The sequence below is a fragment of the Podarcis gaigeae genome (assembly GCF_964106915.1).
Source record: "Podarcis gaigeae genome assembly, chromosome: 14".
Lineage (NCBI taxonomy): Eukaryota > Metazoa > Chordata > Lepidosauria > Squamata > Lacertidae > Podarcis > Podarcis gaigeae.
This window is the reverse complement of record NC_139690.1, coordinates 36,298,038-36,319,895: the sequence shown is the minus strand read 5'-3', so window position 1 is coordinate 36,319,895 and position 21,858 is coordinate 36,298,038. Positions and strand designations below refer to the sequence as shown.

Sequence of the window (21,858 nt, the reverse complement as noted above, 5' to 3'; positions counted from 1 at the left end):
ATGAAACTAGGATTTGAAAGTATATGTGTTTTATATGTTATTGTTTTTGTATTTGTTTGTGTTGGAAAAGTTTTGGAAACTTTAATAAAAATTAATTTTAAAAAAAAACAGAAGAGACAAGTGTCTTGCCTTAGCAACTGAGATCCTTTACACTGGAGATTATGGATGGATGGATCTTGTCAATTTGGTTTCTTGTGGTAGAATTGCTCTGGCAGACTCTGATCACATGGTCTCACAGCCAAACTAAATGGCATATGAAACATGCAATTGTAAGAAACAGTAGGCAATGCAATCAGGATTGGGATGTGCAAAGATCTTTTCCAGGTTGCACTTTTTTCTCTTAAAGGCAATGTTGATCTTAACCCTCTTTAGCCTTGTTTATGCAATGAGAGTTTTGCAGAGCTTCCAGCTAGGAACGGACAGGCATGGTCCATCCCCCACCCCCCGCAGCTGCTGTTATGATAACATGTTAGGACAATGAACCCTAGCCTGTTCTGCCTGCTAGGCTGGAGCTGTTCAGCAAACTGTTTAAAAGCCGGGCAGATTTTTTAAAGCGACGCCAGGCCAGGAAGGAAGTCTCGGCTACAAGTAGAGAAAGAGTGGTGTTTTAAAACAAACACTCAATTTGTTCACATGTGAAACTTTCCCCTGCGCTTGGCAGCTCAGCATCCAACAAGGCAATCAGATGTAAAATTGACTGACACTTAAAAAGCAACCATCCTGCCCCATTGGAGAGATCCTTTGATACATCATAGCACTCTAGAAGAACATAACGTAAGAGCATAAGAAGAGAATTCAGGATCAGGCCAATGGCTCATCTTGTCCAGTGTGCTGCTCTCACTGTGACAGATGCTTCTGGGACACCTTCAAGCAGGACCCAAGCACAAGAACACTCTCCCTCATCATTTCCCTACCAGGGAACTGGTAGTCAGATGCCTCTGCCATGGCTAGTAGCTGCTGATAGCCTTCTCCTCCGTGAATTTGTCCATCACTGTCTCCTGTGGAAGTAAGCTCCATAGTTTAACTATGTCCTAAATGAAGAAGTGCTTTCTTTTATCTGTCCTGAATTTCCCAACATTCATTGGATATTCATGAGTTCCAGCATTATGAGAGAGAGTGACTGGTCAAAGCTCACCCAATGAGTTTCATGGCTGAGTAGGGAATTGAACCGTGGTCTCCCAAGTCCTAGTGCAACACTCTAACCACTACACAGGCTTCCAAAAGGGAGAACAATCAAATATAGGAACATAGGAAGCTGCCTTATACCAAGCCAGACCACTGGTCTGTTTACCTCACTGTTTGGAAGCAGATCTCCTGGGTTTCAGGCAAGGGACATAGCTCAGTCAGTAGAGCATGAGACTCTTAATCTCAAGGTTGTGGGTTCCTGCATTGCAGGGGGTTGCACTAGATGATCTTTGTGGTCCCTTCCAACTCTACAGTTCTGCAATTCTGTGATTCCCAACCCTGCTTGGAGATGCTGGGGATTGAACAAGGGACCTTTTGCACACAAGGCAGATTAGATGCTCTACCACTGAGCTACATTCCTTCCCCTTCACAGGAAGCAATTCATTCCTAAATGAAATAAAACCATCACCACCTTGGAAGGTGTCTGCAAAGCAACCACCTATATGGGAAGCCCCCTGGGAAACCTCTGCATACTACCCTGAGTTCCATGATGGAAGAAAGTTGGGAAACAGCTGATCAATAGAAGAAACAAACGCCAACCACTGTCCCCTTCATTATGGGGGCTGACCTCTCACTTGAGGACACTGACCCTTGAGGTAGGGATGGTGTTATGATGCAACCCTGACATCCAAGTAGGGCTCAGGCTGCACTATAGGAGAACAAAACTGTAATGCTGCTTCAGCATCAGATAGCCTTTGGCTGAGCCTTATACAGGAGCAGAACTGTCTCAATGGTAATCTCCACCTTTCCTGAAAGGTGACTCATAAGGAACAGTCCACTCTGGCATATATTTTTTTTACTCCAGTTAAGCAGAATTGTCCTAGGGCTTCTGCGAAGGAGGCTTCTGAGTCAGGGAATGGCAATTTCACATTTTTAGGTAGGAGGGGCACAGGTACTACAAGCTCATCTTGTGGACTTGCTTCTATGGCTGGACTGGGATGCTGTTTGCCTTTGGATCCAGTCCTCTAGTTCACGGGTGGCCAACTCCCAAGAGACTGCGATCTACTCATGGCGTTACAGACTGGCAGTGATCTACCCCCTTTTTTTGGTTTCAGGTCAAAGTTGTTGAGCTTTTTATAGGAGAGCCAAACTTGTTGAGCTTCTTTAGGGGGAGCCAGTGATCTGCCAGTGATCTACCACAAACGTCCAGTGATCTACCAGTAGATCGCAATCTACTTGTTGGACGTGCCTGCTCTAGTTCATTGATCCCAGGGTCAAGACTGATAGGGAGCCCGTGCCCTGCCAGCTGTTGCTGAAATTACAACTCTTGTTATCCCCAACCATTGGAAATGCTGGCTTGGGCTGATGGAATACAACAGCATCTGGAGCACCATAGCTTCCCCACTCCCAGGAGAACCACTGTAATAGTCCATAACAGTATGTACCAGTTCATCCATGCATTTTTAGTAAGTAGAAGTCTATTTCCCAATTGAGGACTTGACCTGATGAACTTAAAATCCTTTCCTGGCAAATCAAGGCAAGCATATCAAAAGCAAGGTGACTATGTTTGGAGTGGAAGCTAGAAAAATTGGGATTTTGTGAATCAGAATACAGCTGGTTGGTATGGAGACTCTTTGATCTAATATTCTACATAGGGTAGCCCTCCCCATCCTGGTGCCCTCCACTCCCTTTATGGCTGGGGCTGATGGGAGTTGGAATCCAAAGCATCCGGTTGCCACATGCTGTGACAAATCTGCATGCTTGGTTGGCTTTTCAGTTGTGTACTTTGAAGTTGCATTGGCCATCTATGTTTAGTCTTGTTCACTGAGTATCGCTTTATGACCTCAGCTTTAAAACAAATACAGACTCAAATGCCTTTCTAGCCCTTTGTATATATGAATCACAATGCGAGTTTCCATTCAGGCCAATAAGACTAGAGAAGTACATTTGTAGAGTCATCCAACATTTGTAACCATAATCACCAGTTAAACATTTCTTTGGTTACTGGCATGGACATTTGCAACTCTTCATAGTTTATTACTGAAAATGTGGAGCGCTGGGGTTAGTTAGCTAGGGAACAGGTCAGCTAAGATCTTCAGAATGTTCCCCATACATTCAAGAGGAACTCCATTGGCTCCTGGGCATCCACACTGAGTCTCAAGGCATCCTCAGAAACACCAACATGGCAGCAAATGTTTCAGATGTTGTGATCAGAACCTGGAATCCCCTTTTTGAAATTTCTGACCAGATATGCCCACCTCTCTCTCTTTGTTTTCTCCTGTCATCACACTTCCTCCTCCAATCTACTTCTCCCTCTCCTGCCTCTCATTCGTATATTTAAAAAATGAAAGGAAAATGATGATGATGATGATGATGATGATGCTATTAATGCCACCCATTTGTCCACGCAATACCAACTTGCTGGCCTGATCCACCCAGTAGAAGACTATTGCTCAACATGAGGCTAAGGCCTCATGTGCATGACTCATTTTTAAGTAGAAGCTCCTGCATTTCAGGCAGCTTTTCCCAGCCCTGCCTGGAGATGCTGGGGACCTCTTGCATGTGAAGCCCTGGCACTGAGCTATTGCCCTCCTGCAGTAGTAGATGGCAGGGGCAGTTATCTTGAGGATGGCCTGGGTGACATGTTACATTCTCCATTGTAAATGGATCAGGGTGTTTTCTGCTAAGAAGGTTTTCCATGTCAGACTCAGTTTGGTAAAGGCCTACAAAAGCTGCTCTTGAGACCCAGCAGAAATAAATGTTGGAAATCTTCATCTACACTCTCCCCCCCCCAAAGCACATGCCAGCTGGCACACATAAGCAAGACAAACAGAAAGCTCATGAGATCAGATGGTTTGCAACCCTGACTCACCAGATGGTTTAAGCGGTTTGAATCCAATCCAGACTGAAAGCAGCAGAAGCAGCATGGGGAAGGGGAGGAACGAGAGGCAGGTATAAATTCAGAGTCCTTTCTCATTCAGTGGACCGTACTGCATGATCTAATCCCTCTGTATTTCCAGTGACGAGGAAGATTAAATCATTTTGATGCTGCAGTGGATTTTCAAGATAAACAAAGCATGACACTGGCCCAGCACCAATAGAAAGCAGTTTACTATCTGAACGAGGAATTTCAAACTACTGCAGACCACTAATATTGCTTAATAATAATAATTTTATCATTTTCAGAAAAAAGTCTCAAAGAAACAATGTAAAGCCAAATATAAAAACAAGGATAGATGCTCATAGGAAGCTGCCTTATAGTAATTCAGACCCTTGGTCCATTTAGCTCAGAGTTTACACCAGAGGTTTTCAACCTTTTTGAGTCCACGGCTCTCTTGACCAACAACATTCTTTCTGCAGCACCCCTGTGGGGCTCAGGAGCCCAGTTATGTCACCCCTTGCCTGCAGAGCTGCCAGCCTCTCACCCTTTTCCAAACATCCTCCCTTGTGGAGTGTTCCCTCAGTCTCCTCTCCCCTCTCCTTGGAAGTCCTCTGGGCAGCTGCAGCTGCTGCTCCTGGTCTCTGAGCTTCCTCCCTGCCCCCAAAAGAGGTGGCCTCCTCACACTGCCCCACAGGGGCCTGGGAAGCTCTCCCTGGCCAGCCCCAGAGCTTCTGCAACAAACAGTTGCACAAGCCTTTGGGAGGCAGAGATGCATGAGGGCATCAGAGGAGGGAGGTAAGGAAAGAAGGACAGAGGCCAGCGTTGCCCGTGATACCCATGACAATCATTCATAGCACACTGGTTGAAAACCACTGATTTACACTAACTGGCAACAGAGATGCACAGGATTGAGCTTGGAGCCTTCTGCATACAAAACAGATGCTCTACCACTTTACCTTTACCTTTTTACCACTGTCACTTTGGAACTGCAATCTTAGAGAACAAGCCCATCCATTGGGAATCCAGAGCAGCATCAACTGGGGCAGCAAAGGATAGTGGTCGGGGGGCCCTGTTTATGCTAGCAGAATAGAAGTGAGCACACATGGGTGACACTATATCAAGGCTCATGCCTTTGGTTGGAGGACTGAGTCAAACAGTTGGACTGCATTAGAAGGCAAACCCCAGAAACCACAAGCAGAGTCTTTCTATGTAACTTAAGGAGGGAGATATTTCCTGCTGACAACATCACATGGCGCTTGAGCAAGATAGTAGTAGTGGTGTGTTTCTACTTACGGTAGGGATTCTAGACCATAATCATTGCTTAAGATGTGGTTTTGTTGCTTTTAAGTGAAGCACTAACATAGTTTTGCAAGCAAGGCTCAGATAAATCATTTTTATTGGCAGCAGTATCCTAACAGAGAAGTAAAGTCCTGTTTTGGCAATGCCAGGGCAGGGCAAGAGTTCCTGGGTGTTCTCCAATGCTTGGCAGAAGACAACACAGGCAGTGACACTGTGCAGACAGAGAAGATCAGGCTGCACGTCTTCTCCCCCTTAAGAGTTCTAGAGTGCTGGTATCAGCAAGATGAGTGCAGCAAGCTGAGTGCTTGCTCCATTCTGCCTGTGACCGGAGTGGAATTGGCAAACTGCCCCCCTCAGGCCAACAACAATGCTCACACCAGAGGAAGACCCAGGGAAAAGCAGACACAAGAAAGAGGACATTCATGCGAACTCTTAGCAAATTAAGTAAAAGTGAGAGAGAAATTAGAATGATTTATGATCTCCATCCTGCAATGAGCATGGCGAGATGCACATACGAAGAGATTTCATTTCCATCGGGATGGTTCTTCTGTGCAGTATTGGAGTCTTGTTCAGAAACATGGAGTGTGTGATTTTACGAGTGTGTTTCCAAGGCCCACTGTGCATACACAAGACCACAAGCATACAGAACAGGGCTCTGTGTCATGGCTAAAGGTTGTCTCTGTTATGGCTTAAGAATATACACAGTAGCTATGTGGCAACATCAAATTCAATGCACGTCTGTCAACGTAAAGCAGGGAAATACAAATAACGGCCTCTCTCCGATGGGAGTCCATATGGTGAAAGAGAGACATGGAGGTGCTGCAAGGTGCACCCATGCTACTAAATGGGCCTCAATCACGTCACATCAAATCGCAAAGAAGGGCAACACTGTGTATTTGGCTGTTGCTACATGAGGCTGGCAGCACACCAAATCAGTCCGGATCCACAGCTAAGCAAGGGCCAGCCAGCTCCATGTTTGAAGGGGTCCCCTAGTGCCCCATCCTTGGCAGTGTCTCGAGGCCAGGGCCTGCTCCACTGGCCTTGCCAAAACCACCTTAATTCCCCACTCAGGGCATTGCTGTTTGCCTGAGGATGAAGTATGGAAGCACCGGCATGAATCGTGCCCTGGGTATGTCGTCACTGTCTGTCCTGAGTAGAGAGTAATGTTAATGCTAAAGAGTGTGTGTGTGCGTCACACAGCTGGAGGCTAGTGGTTGTGCTGTTAAGATTGGCAGGTCCCACCTGCTATGAGGCATGGTGGAAACAGAAACGCCAATGGGTAGGAGGAAGACATGTTGGAAATCAAGGACTGGTGGTGAAATGAACATTAAAGCTTTGACTTAAAAAAGGTTAAAAAATCCAGGAATGTTCTTGGCCATCATAGAGCCTTGAGAGGTACACCAATTATTGCTTTGTACTGTGGCACTTAGAAATGGCTCTTCAGTTGAAACTTAATGGCAAGGCAGTGAGTACTTTGGGCCTTCATCTTACAGAAACACACTGACCTAAAACTGTTCAGAAAGAATCTGCCCCAAGGACTTTCAATGGAGCTGACTTGAAAAGCGAAGTATGCTTCCAGTTCCTTGTCTAGGAATCATTTCTCTCACGTCAAGTTGCCTGAAATAAAATAAAGTCCTGCTCCCAAATTAAGCAATAGATAAGAGGCTATCCTGCCTGCACCACCACCAGCTTCTATTAGGGTGCTCAAAGCAGATTTGCCTCCAATATAGAATTCAACGTCCAATAAACTGGCTTAAAACATTTTTAAAAATCACCAAGTACATGGATCCATCATCTGCTTACTAATTGTTCTAAGCCTCACTAGGGCCAAATTATGTAATAGGGAGCTCAGAATGATCAAATACTAGATAATAAAGATCTGCGGTTTCTGGTATAAAAAAAGCATGGCAAGTGTGCATTCTCTACTAAATATTTATATATCAAAGTTTTGGGGCAGTCTACATTTGTCCTAGAATTATCCTACAGGCGGTGACCATTTTAGACATGTCCAACTGATGAACGATCGCCTACGGACAGGTCCTTGGACCCAGAAGAAGGCAGAACGGGGGCAGGGTGGAACAGATGCGTTCCGCCAACATGTGCGGGGGCAGGGAACGGAACCCTTGCACAAAATGGTCACTGCCTGTAATGATTCCCACCTCCCCTTTTAATGGACATATCACAATATGCTTGTAGAAGTGCTGTGACAAGCTGAGTGGGGCTACTTTTGAAAACAACAACCATGTCATATAATCTATAAAAGAAAGCAAAAGTCTGGGATGAGTAAAACTAAATGTTGTGACCTGGGAGCATATTTACATAATTTCCAATGCATTTTTTTTCCAATTTTGCATAATCTGCTATGGGTTTCTAGTCACTTGCCAGGGGCAGGGGAGGCAAGGAACTCTGTAATTAACTATGGGCCAGACTAGACACAATGTTTGTCATGTAGTTTGACATTGTATAGCTGATTCCTTTTCAACAAAGAGCTGGTGTGGGTGGGAAATGGATCAGGAGTATGCCAGGGAGAGCATGTAACCTCTTGCCCACAGAATTTCCCCCACCTGCTATCTTCAATGGGAATAAAGCCCTATTAGCACCCATGAGAACTTTCTTCCTGTTGCAAATAACAGATGTACATGGACTGCATTCTAATCAGGATGGCAGAGGGTTAAAGATGCCATGTCCTGATTCAGCTTGTCCATCTCTCACATCCCACCATGGCAGGTATTTGTCAAAGAGAAATCAATCACATAAGCTACATGATACATTTCAGAGCTAGCTTGCCCATTAATTCATAATACTTTAAGAACAAAGTCCTCCTGGATGAGGACATGGCTCCAACCAGACCAGCATCCTCCTGTCTTTGACAGTGGCTGGCCAAATACTTTTGGGAACCCTGCAAGCAGGGTATAAAAACATTGGCTCTCCCCAGGTGCTTGTCCCCCAACAGGAATTGATTGGAGCTGGGCAGACTCTCCAGACCACTGGAGGTCTTATTGGGCCACCCCTTTGGCTCCCAAGCTTGTGACAGGTGTTGCCCATACATCTTTACCCACATCATCACAATCACATGGGCTAGACACTTGTATGTCAAGAGTGGGGGGGGGGAGTGAAGCTGAAATGATCAAGAAGTGGAATTGTGTGTCAGATACCACACACTGGGCTCCTGCAGAAATGGCAGCTTACCATAAGAAAACAACCAAACGAAAACAGATTTCCTCTCGGCTATCACGTTAATTTGGCCACCTGATACTTCCAGGTTGGCAATTTCTAACTCGGGATTAGGTAATGTTTCATTGAGTGATGGTGGGTAGAAGGAATTCCCTCAATCCAGAGGAAAAGGGGAGCCCATTCCTGAAATGAATCCCTCCCTCCCTCCTTGGAAACTGACCGCCCAACACATTCCTGGTAAAATGAAGCATCCATCGGGTACCACTCGGCAGCTTCTGTTTCCAAGGTGTCTTTTGCCAGGAGTAACAGCCCTGCCTCTCCAATGTTCCTTTCCGGCTCAAGCATTTGCAGTCCACCTCAGCTGCTGCGAATCAGTCCTGCTTCTCTCCTTTATGCTTCCAAGGGTAGATCAGCTCCCCAATAAGCAGCTTCTTGCACAAAGAGCCCCAGGAGTCCTTGGGGTAGCAGCTGTATGTTGGGAGCTTGTACAGCTGCACCACGCGGCCGTAGGTCAGAGGGTTTATCTGCCAGGAGAGAAGGAGCGAGAGGGACAGTTGCAGCGGCTGTACCTGGACAAGGCTGAGTCATGCGCACAGGGTGAGCGGTGTGCATGTGTGGATGCGTGCGTGCAACTCCTTTCCTGCATAAAGAGTTACTCCTCTCAAATTAAAGCGTCACGCCTGACCATTTGGTGATCTATTTCACACTATTGGAAACAGGAGCGCAGAAGCTCAGCATAATGTGAGATCACAACTGACATGAGAATACCAAAGAAATGGCACTCTAAGTGTTTTTTCTGACATGGCTGTTGTTGAAAGACAGAATTAGGAGAGTGGAGTTCTTAACAATCTCTAAGCCACTGGAAATGGCTAGAGGATTCATAATTTGAGTTGACAGCACAAGGCTATTTTATATTCACTGCAAGTCTCACACTACATGTTATAGTAAGGGCTCTGGCCCTGATCCAGCAAGACACTTAAACACAAGCTTAGCTCAGCATCTTAGGGGACTGAAGCCAGTTCAGATTGGACAGGATCCAGAGTGCTACAACTGACACCTTCCTTGCTGGGCTAAATGTTTTACAGAAAACTGAAGAGGAGTCCTGTGCACTCTCACAGAAGGGAAATTTGGGGAGCAGATCAATATGGAAGAGCAAAATGTTGTTCTAAAAAGCAGGAAAAGTCCTAAGCGCAGGCCATCAAGCAATGGAATGATTTACCTGCATTAGAAGTCGAAGAGGTTTCCCAGCTTCCTGCTCCAGGACTCTGAACTTCACACCAGCTGAAAATACACAAGAGTAGGTAATGGAAAGATACAGTCTGTATTGGCCGATTGGTTCAGTAGTCAACATGGTGCCCTCCTGATCTTGTTGGGACTTCAGTGCCCATCACCCCGATTATTGGCCAAGTTGGCACCATAGCTCAATGGCAGAGCACCAACTTTGCATCTGGAAGGTCCCAAGATCAATCCACTCTTGGCATCCCCAGCTAACAGAATCAGGAAGCAGGTGATGTGAAAGGCCCCCCTTTGCATCTGAGACTCTGGAAAGCTGCTGCCAGTCTAAGCAGACAATGCTGAGTTAGATGGGCAAAGAGTCTGACCTGGTAGAAGGCAGATTCCCAAGAAACAATCCACGGGGTTTTGGTGATCTCCCTTCTGACCTGTTTGTCAGTGACCCTACTGATGTATGTGGCAGGAACACCAGAAAACCACTGAACACCCATAAGGTTTCTTAGCTGTTGGAGGTGATAGCATCTTGTTCGCGAAGCATAATGACAGGTGATAATTTGCCTGAACTCCCCACCAGCAACCAATTAAACATATAGCCTTCCCAGTACCATGCAAGCCTTATGCAAACCATTGTTATTGCAGCAGTGGTGAGTGTTTCTAGGAAATTGAACCCTGCTTTAAAGTACACATGACCAGTCTTCAAATGCCTGTCACTTGCTTTTAAGCAAAAAATTCCAACCACTGTCCCCACTAATATGCAACTTCTGAAGTCTTGCCTTGACTACAGTAAGGAGCTTACATGCAAGTCTGTAGGATCGGCAGAGCCGGAGAATGACTGAATAAAAGGGCAGCGAGTTGATGAGGTCCACTAGCAGATGGATCAAGCCTTGTACAATCACCACCAGTAGACGGAGCTAGGAGGAAAAAGGATTTTTAAAAATTCAATCTACAGCAGTACCATCACTGGACAAATTTGCCAAACTTAGGTTTGTCAAATACTCTAATTGTTCATTCTGAAAGAAGAAGCTGCAAGCAGAGGCCATTTATACTCATTGGGACTTCTGGGGCAGAAGGCAGGGAGACAAACAGCAGGTGGAGCCAAAGCCAAGGACAATGAATGGTATATTTGTCCCCCTGCTGCTCCTCCCTGCAGAGTTCTCACAAGGGCAACGTTGAGACTAAGGAGGAGAAGGAGGAACTGCTAGTTCCTAGACTGGCAGCAAGCAGACATCTAAGAAGGCAAGCAGGTGGAAGCTGGCTGAAGACAGCAACAACTGATTGCAACAATTGACACAACTGTTTTAATTGAGTGCTACTCAGACACATTTTGAGGCGGACCAGCGTATCAATTGACCAATCATCCCAGACTCTTTTCTGGCTCCCAGGAGAAGGGGAAGGAAAGTCCTCTTTCCCCTCCCAGTCTTGCATCCTGTCATCCAGCCAAGTGCTGTTTGGACCATGGAAACCCAACTCCATTCCACTTCAGCCAGGAACTGTTCAGCCGCCCTTCATAACTTTTGTATATCCCTTTGAGTGCATTCCTATAGAAAAGCAACCAATACATTTATAAGGAGCAACGAAATCGGCAGCAAACTTACCAAGGTAAAGACCAAATAGTACAGTGCGGTTGTGGGCAGAAGAAACAGCAAGATGGTAAACAGCAAAGTGCCGATGAATAGCTGGAGGAGGAAAAGGACACAAATCAATCCTATAGTAGCTGAAGCCAGCTATAAAAAGAAACCTAAGTTATGAGTCAGTAGCAATACAAGGCTGAAATACTCTGAGAGCAAAGAAGCCTTATCCTTCTTGTTTTCAGATACATTTCATTCTGGGCAACCTTCTGGGGCCACATGCCAGTGGAGGGCAGAGCCATAGGCAAAAGCAGGCAGTGGGGAAAGTAAATTATACCTTTGTACTGCGAGCTATCTTCTATACACATTCGTACACCATCCAGGGAAGTGAGAGGCATTATCAGAACTCAAAGACACATTTCAGCCAGTGAAAATGTTTACAGGTTTGGCGTATGATGTCAGCAATATCTGAAGGTGAGGCAGTAGATGTGCTGGACTGTTGTCTTATCTTGGTAATGGACTGGATGAGAGCCAATAAACTGAAGCTCAATCCAGCTAAGTCTGAGGTACTGTTAGTGGGTGGTTCCCTAGACCAGATGGCTAGGAGGTTGCCTGCTCTTGACAGGGTTACATTTCTTCTGAAGGTATGCAGTTTGGGGATACTTCTAGATTCTTTGCTGTTGCTTGAGGCTCAGGTGGCCTTGGTGGCATGGAGTGCCTTCCATCAGTTTTGGCTGGTGGCTCACCTCTGCCCCTATCTGGACAGGCATAGCCTAACTATAGTGGTACCTCGGGTTAAGAACTTAATTTGTTCTGGAGGTCCGTTCTTAACCTGAAACTGTTCTTAACCTGAGATACCACTTTAGCTAATGGGGCCCCCTGCTGCTGCCACGCTGCCGCCAGACAATTTCTGTTCTCATCCTGAAGCAAAGCTCTTAACCCGAGGTACTATTTCTGGGTTTGCGGTGTCTGTAACCTGAAGCGTCTGTAACCCGAGGTACCACTGTACTGTTGTCCGTGCTTTAGTAACCTCTAGGTTAGATTACTGCAATGCATTATATGTAGGGCTGCCTCTGAAGATGGTTCAGAAACTTCAGCTAGTGCAGAATTTGGCAGCCAGGTTGCTCACTGGGGCAAGATGGTTTGACCATATTACATGAATCCTGGCCCAAATGCACTGGCTGCCAATTAGTTTCCAGGCCCAATTCAAACTGCTTGTTTTGACCTTTAAAGCCTCAAAGAGCTCGGGGCTGCAATACATCCATATGAACCTATCTGGAGCCTGCAATCATAATCTGATGCCCTTCTTCATGTGCCTCCTCCACATGAAGTTCGAAGGGTGGAAGCATGGGCCTGGGTCTTTTCTGCAGTGGCTCCCCATTTGTGTTATGCTCTCTCCAGGGAGGTTCAGCTGGCACCTTCATTGTACACCTTTAGTTGCCAGGCAAAAACATTCCTCTTCAACCAGGCCTTGGGCTGATTGACATCCAATGCCCTTTTAAATGTGTTGTGGGAGGGGGAAATACTGGTTTGCTTTTGGACTTACTTTTATTATATATTTTGTGTTTTTTATATTGTAATCTTATGTTGTGAACCGTCCTGAGATCTATGGATGAAGGGTGGTAGACAAATTTAATAAATAATGATAATGTTAATGATAACGATAATGATAACAAACACTTGGAGGGTGTGAAGCAGGGCCAGGAGGGCTGGGCAGGGAATGTGTGGTCCCGGGGTCAGACAGAGAGGCTTGGAAGGGCACATTCAGCCCCTGAACCTGAGGTTCCTGAACTCTGATATAAAAGATCATCAGTTGACAAGAACAAGAAACAACTTGGTTTAAAACACTTCCCTTGCCACCCCCCACCCCCCCAGGAAGGACTGAACAGCAGTGGCCTCCTTGGCCAACTCTAGACTGAGAAGAACCTGACAGCCCTCAGACAAAATTCAGCAGCACGCTCTGCTTAAGCAGCTCTCCAAAGCTCAGAGAGACAACAGCAGAAGCAATCTCTTGTCTCCTGGCAGACAAAGGAATAAAACAGTGGTAAGGAAGTTTAGCCTTAGCTTCCTCACTTTTCCCGCTTTGTTTGAAAGCAGGGTTGGGGATTGAGGGGACCCAGCCTCCACACTGGTCATGCTGTTACCTTGACATTTTCTAAAAGGTAAGAAGCGGATAGAGCCACCCCCCCCACCCTACTTCAAAACATTATCCACATCTTGATGGGAATGTGTGGGCCCAACTCCATCTGATGTGAATTAAATGGAGCCTTTTAATAGAAACACAAAGCAGCAGGTAACTATGGCAACACTGTGGGGTATGGTTGTAATTATTTGGTGTCTTTTACTCAAATTGCTTCCCCCCCTCCCCACTCGCCCTTATCACTCCAGCGCTCTGACTTGTATGGCACCAGGCATCTGCCAAAGGAGTCTCTCAGGGATTAGGCCCCCTTCGGCTATAATTGCCTGAGAGCCAGGCAGAAAATTGGCCAGCGGAGAACAGTGAGATTCAGGGTTGAGTGATACACAGGGAGGCCGTGCCTGGCCATTGTATGGGCAAAGAGGAAGGTTGGGACTGAATGTTCCTGATATGCACCAGCATCCACCGTGTTCAGAAACATGCACAAAAGGTTGAATTGCAGCTCTTTCTGCCAATACACCCACAGATGCACAGCCGGTGACAAACAGCAAACTATTGGAAATAATGCCAAATTAAGCCCTTTGCATATGCACCACGGGCGAGGGGAGGGGGTGAGTGTGCACATGCAAATCCACATGGAAACACAGAACTATCTCCCTCCCAGACACCCTGAAAACCTTCACCTGGTCCAAGTCATAGGAGCAGGAGTCCACTCGTTGCCTCAAGACGTTCCACTTCTTCCCACGGAACAAGCGCCACAGTGACGACAAGCCATAGATTTTGAGGCAGTAGAGCCTGGGTCCAGAGAGGAGGAAAGCACAAAATCGTGACTGACAGAAAATACCTCTGTCCACCCCCAAAGTACCTTTAGGGGCTCTTGCCTCAATAGGGATCTCCTCAGCCAGCTGTCTAACCATGAGGTTCATTCCTTCTTGTGAACCACCCTGAGATCTTTGGATGAAGGGCAGTATATAAAATAAAATAAAATAAAATAAAATAAAATAAAATAAAATAAAATAAAATAAAATAAAATAATAAAATAAAATAAAATAAAATAAAATAAAATAAAATAAAATAAAATAAAATAAAATAATAAAATAAAATAATAAAATAAAATAAAATAAAATAAAATAAAATAAAATAAAATAAAATAAAATAAAATAAAATAAAATAAAATAAAATAAAATAAATACATACATTCAAATAGCAGCTTTCTTTGTTCCTGGCTGGGCACTCCACTGCACATCTGGCAAGGCAGGATGTGTACTGGAGAAAGCCAGGTCTCTTTCTCCACCAGCTCATTTAAGGTGATAGTGAGGCCCAAAGGCAGAGAGGTTGAGGCAGGGGACCAAACGCAGCCTTTCGGGCCTCGCTATCCAGCCCTCACCAACCACGTTCTACGCCTTCCTTGAATGCTTCTGCCTGGCTGGAATGAGTGTGAAAATGCTTTTTGCTCGCCCGGAGGAAGAGCTGAGCATGTGTGCAAACCTCTGACTTTGGTGTGGCTGGAAACATTGCCCACTGCATGACATGCCCTGTTCTCCCTTATGAAATTCAGCCCCTGGAAGGTTGCCTACAAGTGAATTCTGGAAAAGGATCTCGGCTCTTGCAGTAAACGAGTATTCTGCGTCTATCAAACATGTACCCTAGAACCTATCCTGGAATGCTCAGGAGTTGAGGGGGTGTTTCAATAGGCCAGTAGTCCCTGTGGAAAAGGTTTTCTGAAGACTGAGGTTTGAAAACTTAGTAGGCTTCAGAACAGGAACACAGGAAGCTGCTTCACACTGAGTCAAAGCACTGATCCATCGAGATCACTGTCTATAATGACTGCCATCATCTCCCGGGGTTTTCAAAACAGAAGCTTTTCCCAGCTCTGCGGGAAGGTGCTGCCAGCGACAGAACCTGGAACTTTCTGCAGGGAAGTAGATCTTTCTTTGCCCTACAATTTACTTCTCTCTCTCCTGCCTCTGATTTTCTAAAAAAGAAGGAAGGAAGGAAGGAAGGAAATGAAGAAAGGAAAGGAAAGGAGTAAAGATAGTGATGATGCTACTGGTACCACCCATTTTAAGCCAGGACATGAGCACCTTATAGGCCCAGCTCACCCAATTGAAGTATTTTGCTGTATACGAGGCCCAGGCCTCCTGTGCATAACTGTTTTTAAAGCAGCCACTTCCCTTATAAGCCATCAGGATGGATCTCTGGCATCCAAGTTCACCTGAAGAGTTGCTAATTGGGTTCTGGGAACGAACCACCTAAAAGCCTCCTCCTTGGTGGAATCAGTTTTGCAAGGAAAACTCCTGCAGGTTTTGCAAGGCTCCTCCTGCACCAAATGCTCTCTGCAGCTCTGACAACCTTATACTCCCAGTCTCCCGCAGCCCAAGAAAACGCTGCCCCAGCATGGTATCCTTATGAGAACTTGCTTTGTTTGCCTGGGCTTCTTTTCTCCAATTGTCCTCCTTGTCTTTGGATACAAAAGATGCAGCAGAGAACATTTTGTTTGGAAAGGCTATGGTGAAAGTAACCCTGACGTATTGGGTATGAAATGTGATATGCGCTGTGCATACACATTCTCCCCGTTTTTTCCTGTTTGCGACAGTAAAGAGTGCAGCACCCTCTGGTGGGCCAGACAAGTGCAGAAGGCTAGGAAAAAACGTATTTTACCTGGGACGCTGGAAAGATGCTACCAGTCAGAGGAGACACTACTTGCCTAGATGGACTCTGAAAAAGTTCGCTTCGTATGTTCTCTTCCAGCCCACCACTGTGAAAGGTGACACAGCATGCTGACTATCCCACAGATATTCTTTGGTGCATAGTTCTTAACCAGTGGGTTACCAGTGGCCCCCCAGATGCTGTTAGACTCCAGCTCCCATTAGCCCCAGCCAGGATGATGGAAACTAGTTCAGCAACTTCTGGAGAAGCACAGAGTCCCCCAACCCTGCTTTATAATAACTAAATTACTTGGGTATCATTGAGACTTCATAGCTCACACTCTTCAGAGTTCACATTACACCAACACCTGATACATTGTACAAGATGTTTTACAATCTTTGGCCTAGTTCAGATAACACAACAATCCTGATTCAATGAGCCATGATTTGTGGGACTAGGAATGAGCCTTGTGCCCACACACTCTCTTGCGTGCCTTCATCCAACATTACTCCGTTTTCTAAAAACACACTTTTCTGTGACCTTTGTATTAGGAAACTGCGGCTTGAGTGATCCTTACAAACTAGGAAACCAAACTATGGTCTGATAATCTGGTTTTGAGGAACCTCATTTTCCTGGCTTGCATGTACATGTAAACTGTGATTTAACAACCCAGCAAGTACTGAATTAAGATTAGCAATAGAAGGGAGAAAATGCATGGACACATGCTCATTCCTGATCTGACAAACCATGTTTTGTTGGATGGGGCCATTATGTCTGAATCAGGCCAATATCTGGTTCATATTTTTCACAGTTCAGAGTGATAATCAGTCTCCACATTGTAAAGTTGGAGAAGCTACCTGCCCAAAGGCCTCTCAATTATCTCTTGAATGGTGAGGTATAATCTCAGGCCTTACCTGCTGGTGAGTAATGAGTTCACAGTGGTTCTTAGCACATGGGCATATGCCTAGCTGCAGCAGATAAACCACACCCACCTGGCTCCATAGACATAAAAACAGTAGATGTGAAAGGTCATGAGTGCAATGATATCAGAGACGATGGAAAGGGCCACTGTCAGGCCTAGACAGGCTGATAAGCCAACATGCCAGAGGATCATCTCAATGAAAGGAGACATCAGATGGATATAACCTGAAAAAAAAGGAAAGAGCAACACTGAAGAGAATATCACTCCTGTTCATTGAGAGGCTTCTGAGACACAGAAGGAAACCAATGTAGCATCAAAATATCCCCACTACCACCACCTTCCTCAAAAGGCTAAGGACAAAACCCAAACATCTCATATACTCTCTTCTCCAAGGGGTGACCCCCTAAGGCATTCTTCACCAACCAAGTGCTCTCCAGATGTTTGTGGGCTACAACTCCTGTCAATCCTGACCAATAGCCATGATGGCTGGGCTATTGGTCCAAAACATCTGGAGGACACTGGGTTGTGAAAGATTGCCATGGAGGTTTGCATGGGTCTTAATATGTTCATTCAGAGCACAAATCCCAGTAAGCACACAATACCTTTTGCCTGACTCGCATGGCAGGTGCATTTCAGCCTGTCAACATAAAGGAAGTAGAGTGGTGCATAGTTGATGAACAGCATCCCTGCAACTGATTTAGTTAAGCACAGGACAAGGATGAAACAGATTTAGTCTTTGCCATTCCAGTGCCCTCCTGATACATTGGACTACAACTTCTGCATGATTTGCCTTGTATCTTGGGTCCTTCAAATGCTACCAGAACGTGGCAATTTTGCTGGCATCGCTAGTTAATTTGGGGAAATCTACTTCTCCAAAAGATCAATCTTTCTGCAATAAGGAAAGTGATGAGGAAATGCAATGGAAACGGTCTGACAGCACTTGCTCTGATGCAAAGTCATTTGCAAACAAATCAGGAAGAACGCTGGATATGACCTTACTTTAAAAGTGAAAGTAAAATCCTTTGCATTTGGAAAAGTTCACAAAATTCTTTCTCTCATTTTAAATCACAGGTAAAAGCAGGTGCACTTACTAATCCAAAGGTGAATGTGATAAAGGAAGAATCGCCCCAACACTTGGTCCAGAGCTCTGTTCATTTTCAAACCAGCTGGCACACCCATCAGCCACTGCAGAAGGTCCTGGAGCTGCTGGGCCACATGCTACCATAAAGGATAAAACAGCTGGGGTTAGCAGAAAGCTGTTCTGTTGTGTGTGCAACGTGCTCCCCACAAAAAGATGAGATCATCTGAAAGATTCTGTTACTCTTTCCTTTGTGGAAGGAAAAATAATATTTTCATGGTTGTACTGGAAACATTCAGCTTGTTTGGAGTACACAGTGAGATTTGTTGGTGGGAATGGATTTAATTTTTCCATGTTGTGGAGGGAAAAAGTTGTTTGATAGTATAAAATGAAGACCACATTTCCAGAAACTGGGTCACCAGTTGGCGAGTCAGCAAAACATTCAGCAGCAGAGGAGAGCATCTGGTCTTCAGAAAAAGAACATTGCACAGTAAAGAACATCTTAGGAAAAGCTATGTGTGCAAATTAAGGCAAGCAGAATGGATACTTGGGTCAAGTCCATCAACATCAGTGGGCTTAAGAACACACCATTCAGTAGACTTGCAAAAGAGAGGGAAACAGGAAAGTTACCACCATGGGAATGAACGCCAGAGGGGACATGAAAGGGGCATTAGAAATAATTTATCAGGGCCTGACACGTTTCAAATGGCAGGAGTCTTACAAGAGAACAGAAGAAGAGCCCTGCTACATTAGACCAAAGGCCAACCTAGGCCAACATTGTGTTCTCACAGTGGCCAACCAGATGGGAAGCCCATAAGCATGACACACGTGCAATAGATCTCTCCTGCTTGTGATCCCAAGCAACTGGCATTCAGAAGCATATGGCCTCCCATAATGGAATTAATAAAGCCATAATGACTAGGAGCCATTGAGAACCTTCTCTTTAGTGAATTTGTTGAATCCTCTTTTAAAGCTTTCCATGTTGGCCGCCATCACTACATCCTCACATAGCAAATTTCATAATTTAACTATGCATGGGGTGAAGAAGGATTTCTTTTTGTTTTAGCTGACTTCTGAATGAAATTCAAGAAGAGAACAGACAATCCTGCATGCAAGGATATGACCTTTGAGGTATCATATTTCTTTCATCCTCAGTCTTGCAAATAGCCACATGCCTGGTTGCCTATAGTTGGTTAAAATGACCTCCAAACCGGGCAGGATTCCCCCCACCCCCAGTACTTGGTTTTCTATTTTCATTCCCATAATGACTAACACGAGGAAGTGTAGTAACGTATGAGGAATAAATACTTATTTTGCGCTTATTTTCAAGGCTGATAAATAAGATAATATATTGAACATGTCTCTCATATATATATTTGCCTTTTCTCAAGTGTACCTGATAAGGCAGAGTCTCTTAAGATTCTTTGAAAATGCATGGAAGACTCTACTGGGAATCCCAGAGACCAACCTTTAGAAATCTGCTACCCTTTAGCACATTGTTTTACTTACAGCAAGTGTTCTATTTACAGTAAAGTACAGCTCATCCCTAAAGACATACTCCCAAGATAAGTAGTTCTGCTCTACTTATCAGCTGACCTAGAGACATTTATGAAGGGTATTCTGCAATTAATCTGGAGCCTCAATAGTGGCAGTTAAGGATTCTTTCCTCCGTTAAATATTTCATTGTCTTTAAACCTTTATCTGAAGCATCAGTGATGGATACAGCTAAGATGGATTTTTGTTTAAGTAGCAAGAACAATTATCTTGGGATGGGCTTAGCAGCCAAGTTTTATGTCTACACTGAAGGCCACTTGCTACACTACCCTTTGTGTTTCCAGAAGTGGCTGACATGGCGTTGCCATTACCCCTTCGACTGCTCAGCACCTCTGGGTTTTGATGCTGCTTGAGTGGAGCTAGCTGGCAATACTTTATTGGAGTGGACCATCACATCTGAGGTGCCTGGGATGGAGTTAGGTATACAGCACCCATGTCTTCTTTACAACTTATGACCTCCACACAACACTAAGTTAAATTGTGGCATTCACTATTACAAGAAGTCGTGATGGCCACAGACTTGGACTACCAGTTGCTAGAAATTTCAGGTGGAGAGAGTGGCTCTTGTGAGCTTCCCATAATGGATTTCTGGTTGGCCACCATGAGAACAGGATGCTAAACTAGATGGCTGCTGGCCTGATCCAGCCTCATAATGCTTCTTGGGGAAAGAAAATCACACCTATGCCTCCTGCTATCCCCACATTGCACTACCACGTTGAAGTGACATTGGATCTGCTATGCAGATTCTCCATCCCATTCCTCAAACATGCAGCCTTGGTAGCACACTATCCTTCCAAACACCGTCCACAATATTTGAGTGCCACCCTGCTATTACCTACTGTAAAATTCAACAAGGGAAGAATCTGTGTGCTTCTGGCCACGAGACGGAAATGGCAGGAAGAGAATTGCAAAATGGCATGGAAAACTCATGTATACTGAAAGAAAAGAAGAGACAAGCACAGGAAATCCTTTCAAGGTATTTAGTACTCAGGAGCACTCCTGTGCTGATGCTGTCAAGTGGCACAGCTGTTGTAAAGGCAGCAGAAGGCTGATGGCGCTGGTGGAGGAGAGCCTGGTATAGGGTCTAGTGACAGGAGAGACTGAATGCTGCCAGTGGGAATGACTGAAGGCCAAGGAGCCTGGGAGAGCTGGATTTCGTGTTCTGATTCAAAATAAATGAACCGAGCATTTGGCTTCAGATCTCTAGTTTCTATGATTTATGAACTTGAGGTTATCTCCATGTTTGCCACACAGCATTTGGCATTCAAGATTCAGCCACAGGCTAGAGCAGTTTTCATTAATAACCAAACTGTGACTGTGCCATCTCCCTCAGTTTCGCTCCCATCTGAGGCCTGGCTGGCTAGGATCCAGGGCTGATCTGTGCCACCACTGACTTCCACTGACTTGCTGTTCCAAAGGGAAGCGCAAGACACTTTAGAAACAGATCTCATATAATATTTAGAGCATCCACCGGAATTAAAGATTTAAACATCCAAGATAGAGGAAAGCTATTTTGTGGCATGGCACGTGTTTTAATCTCTTGTTGCCTGCAGCTTTGCATGTCTGTCCACAGGATTGAAGATCCATAAAACTGTGGTTTTCAGCTTAGCCTAGTAGGAAACCCACAGTGCTTAACCATTTTGGAAAGGATCAGAGGTGGGGAACCCACAGCCTGAAATAGATTGTGTGTTTAGCTGCAGTCATTCATATTAAGCAAGCCTGACAATGAAAGGATTCAGGGCTGGTCTGAAAAATGCTGGGGCCTGGGTTGGAATATCTCAAAAGTATCTTCTTACCCAGTGGCTAATAAGGGGCACAACTCCCACCAGACCCAGCAAGTATGGCCAATGGCAAGGAATGATGGGGGTTGTAGTTCAGCAACATCTGGAGGGCCAAAGGTCTCCCACACCTGCACTAGAAGGTCTGCCTGCACAAGCTCCATTGAGTGTACATGGGGGTGTACTTCTTTTGGAAGCAGGTAATGCAAATCACATTCAGTCAACCCAAAGTCTAATCAGAGGGAGACTTGCCTTTGCAAGTTGCCAGCTTTTGGACAGCTCTTCAGAAAAGAGATGTAGGAGAAGCCTTGTTAAATGTCTGACCCTCAGCCCTCATGTGGTCCTTGGCCTACCTCCAAGCTGGTATTGAGGAAAAACATGGGGGGGGGGGAGGCAGAGAGAGAAGTGGGGGGATGGGACCTGCCCATCCTTCAGTTCTGGCACAAACCATTTTGGGCTC

General features: G+C 45.2%; 1 protein-coding gene across 2 annotated transcripts in view; it reads right to left on the bottom strand.

Annotated features, from left to right (window-relative positions):
* Window positions 1-5,385: 5,385 nt before the first annotated feature.
* PIGQ (phosphatidylinositol glycan anchor biosynthesis class Q) overlaps window positions 5,386-21,858 on the bottom strand; it is a 32,437-nt gene continuing 15,964 nt past the window's right edge. For both annotated transcript variants that reach the window (XM_083711112.1, XM_083711111.1), the window contains 7 exons: window positions 18,080-18,206; window positions 17,059-17,212; window positions 14,101-14,212; window positions 11,308-11,388; window positions 10,509-10,623; window positions 9,699-9,760; window positions 5,386-9,003 (listed from right to left, as the gene is read on the bottom strand). In XM_083711112.1, coding sequence (XP_083567238.1) covers window positions 8,851-9,003; window positions 9,699-9,760; window positions 10,509-10,623; window positions 11,308-11,388; window positions 14,101-14,212; window positions 17,059-17,212; window positions 18,080-18,206 — 804 coding nt within the window. In that variant the 3' untranslated portion in view covers window positions 5,386-8,850. The remainder of the gene's footprint in view (window positions 9,004-9,698; window positions 9,761-10,508; window positions 10,624-11,307; window positions 11,389-14,100; window positions 14,213-17,058; window positions 17,213-18,079; window positions 18,207-21,858) is intronic.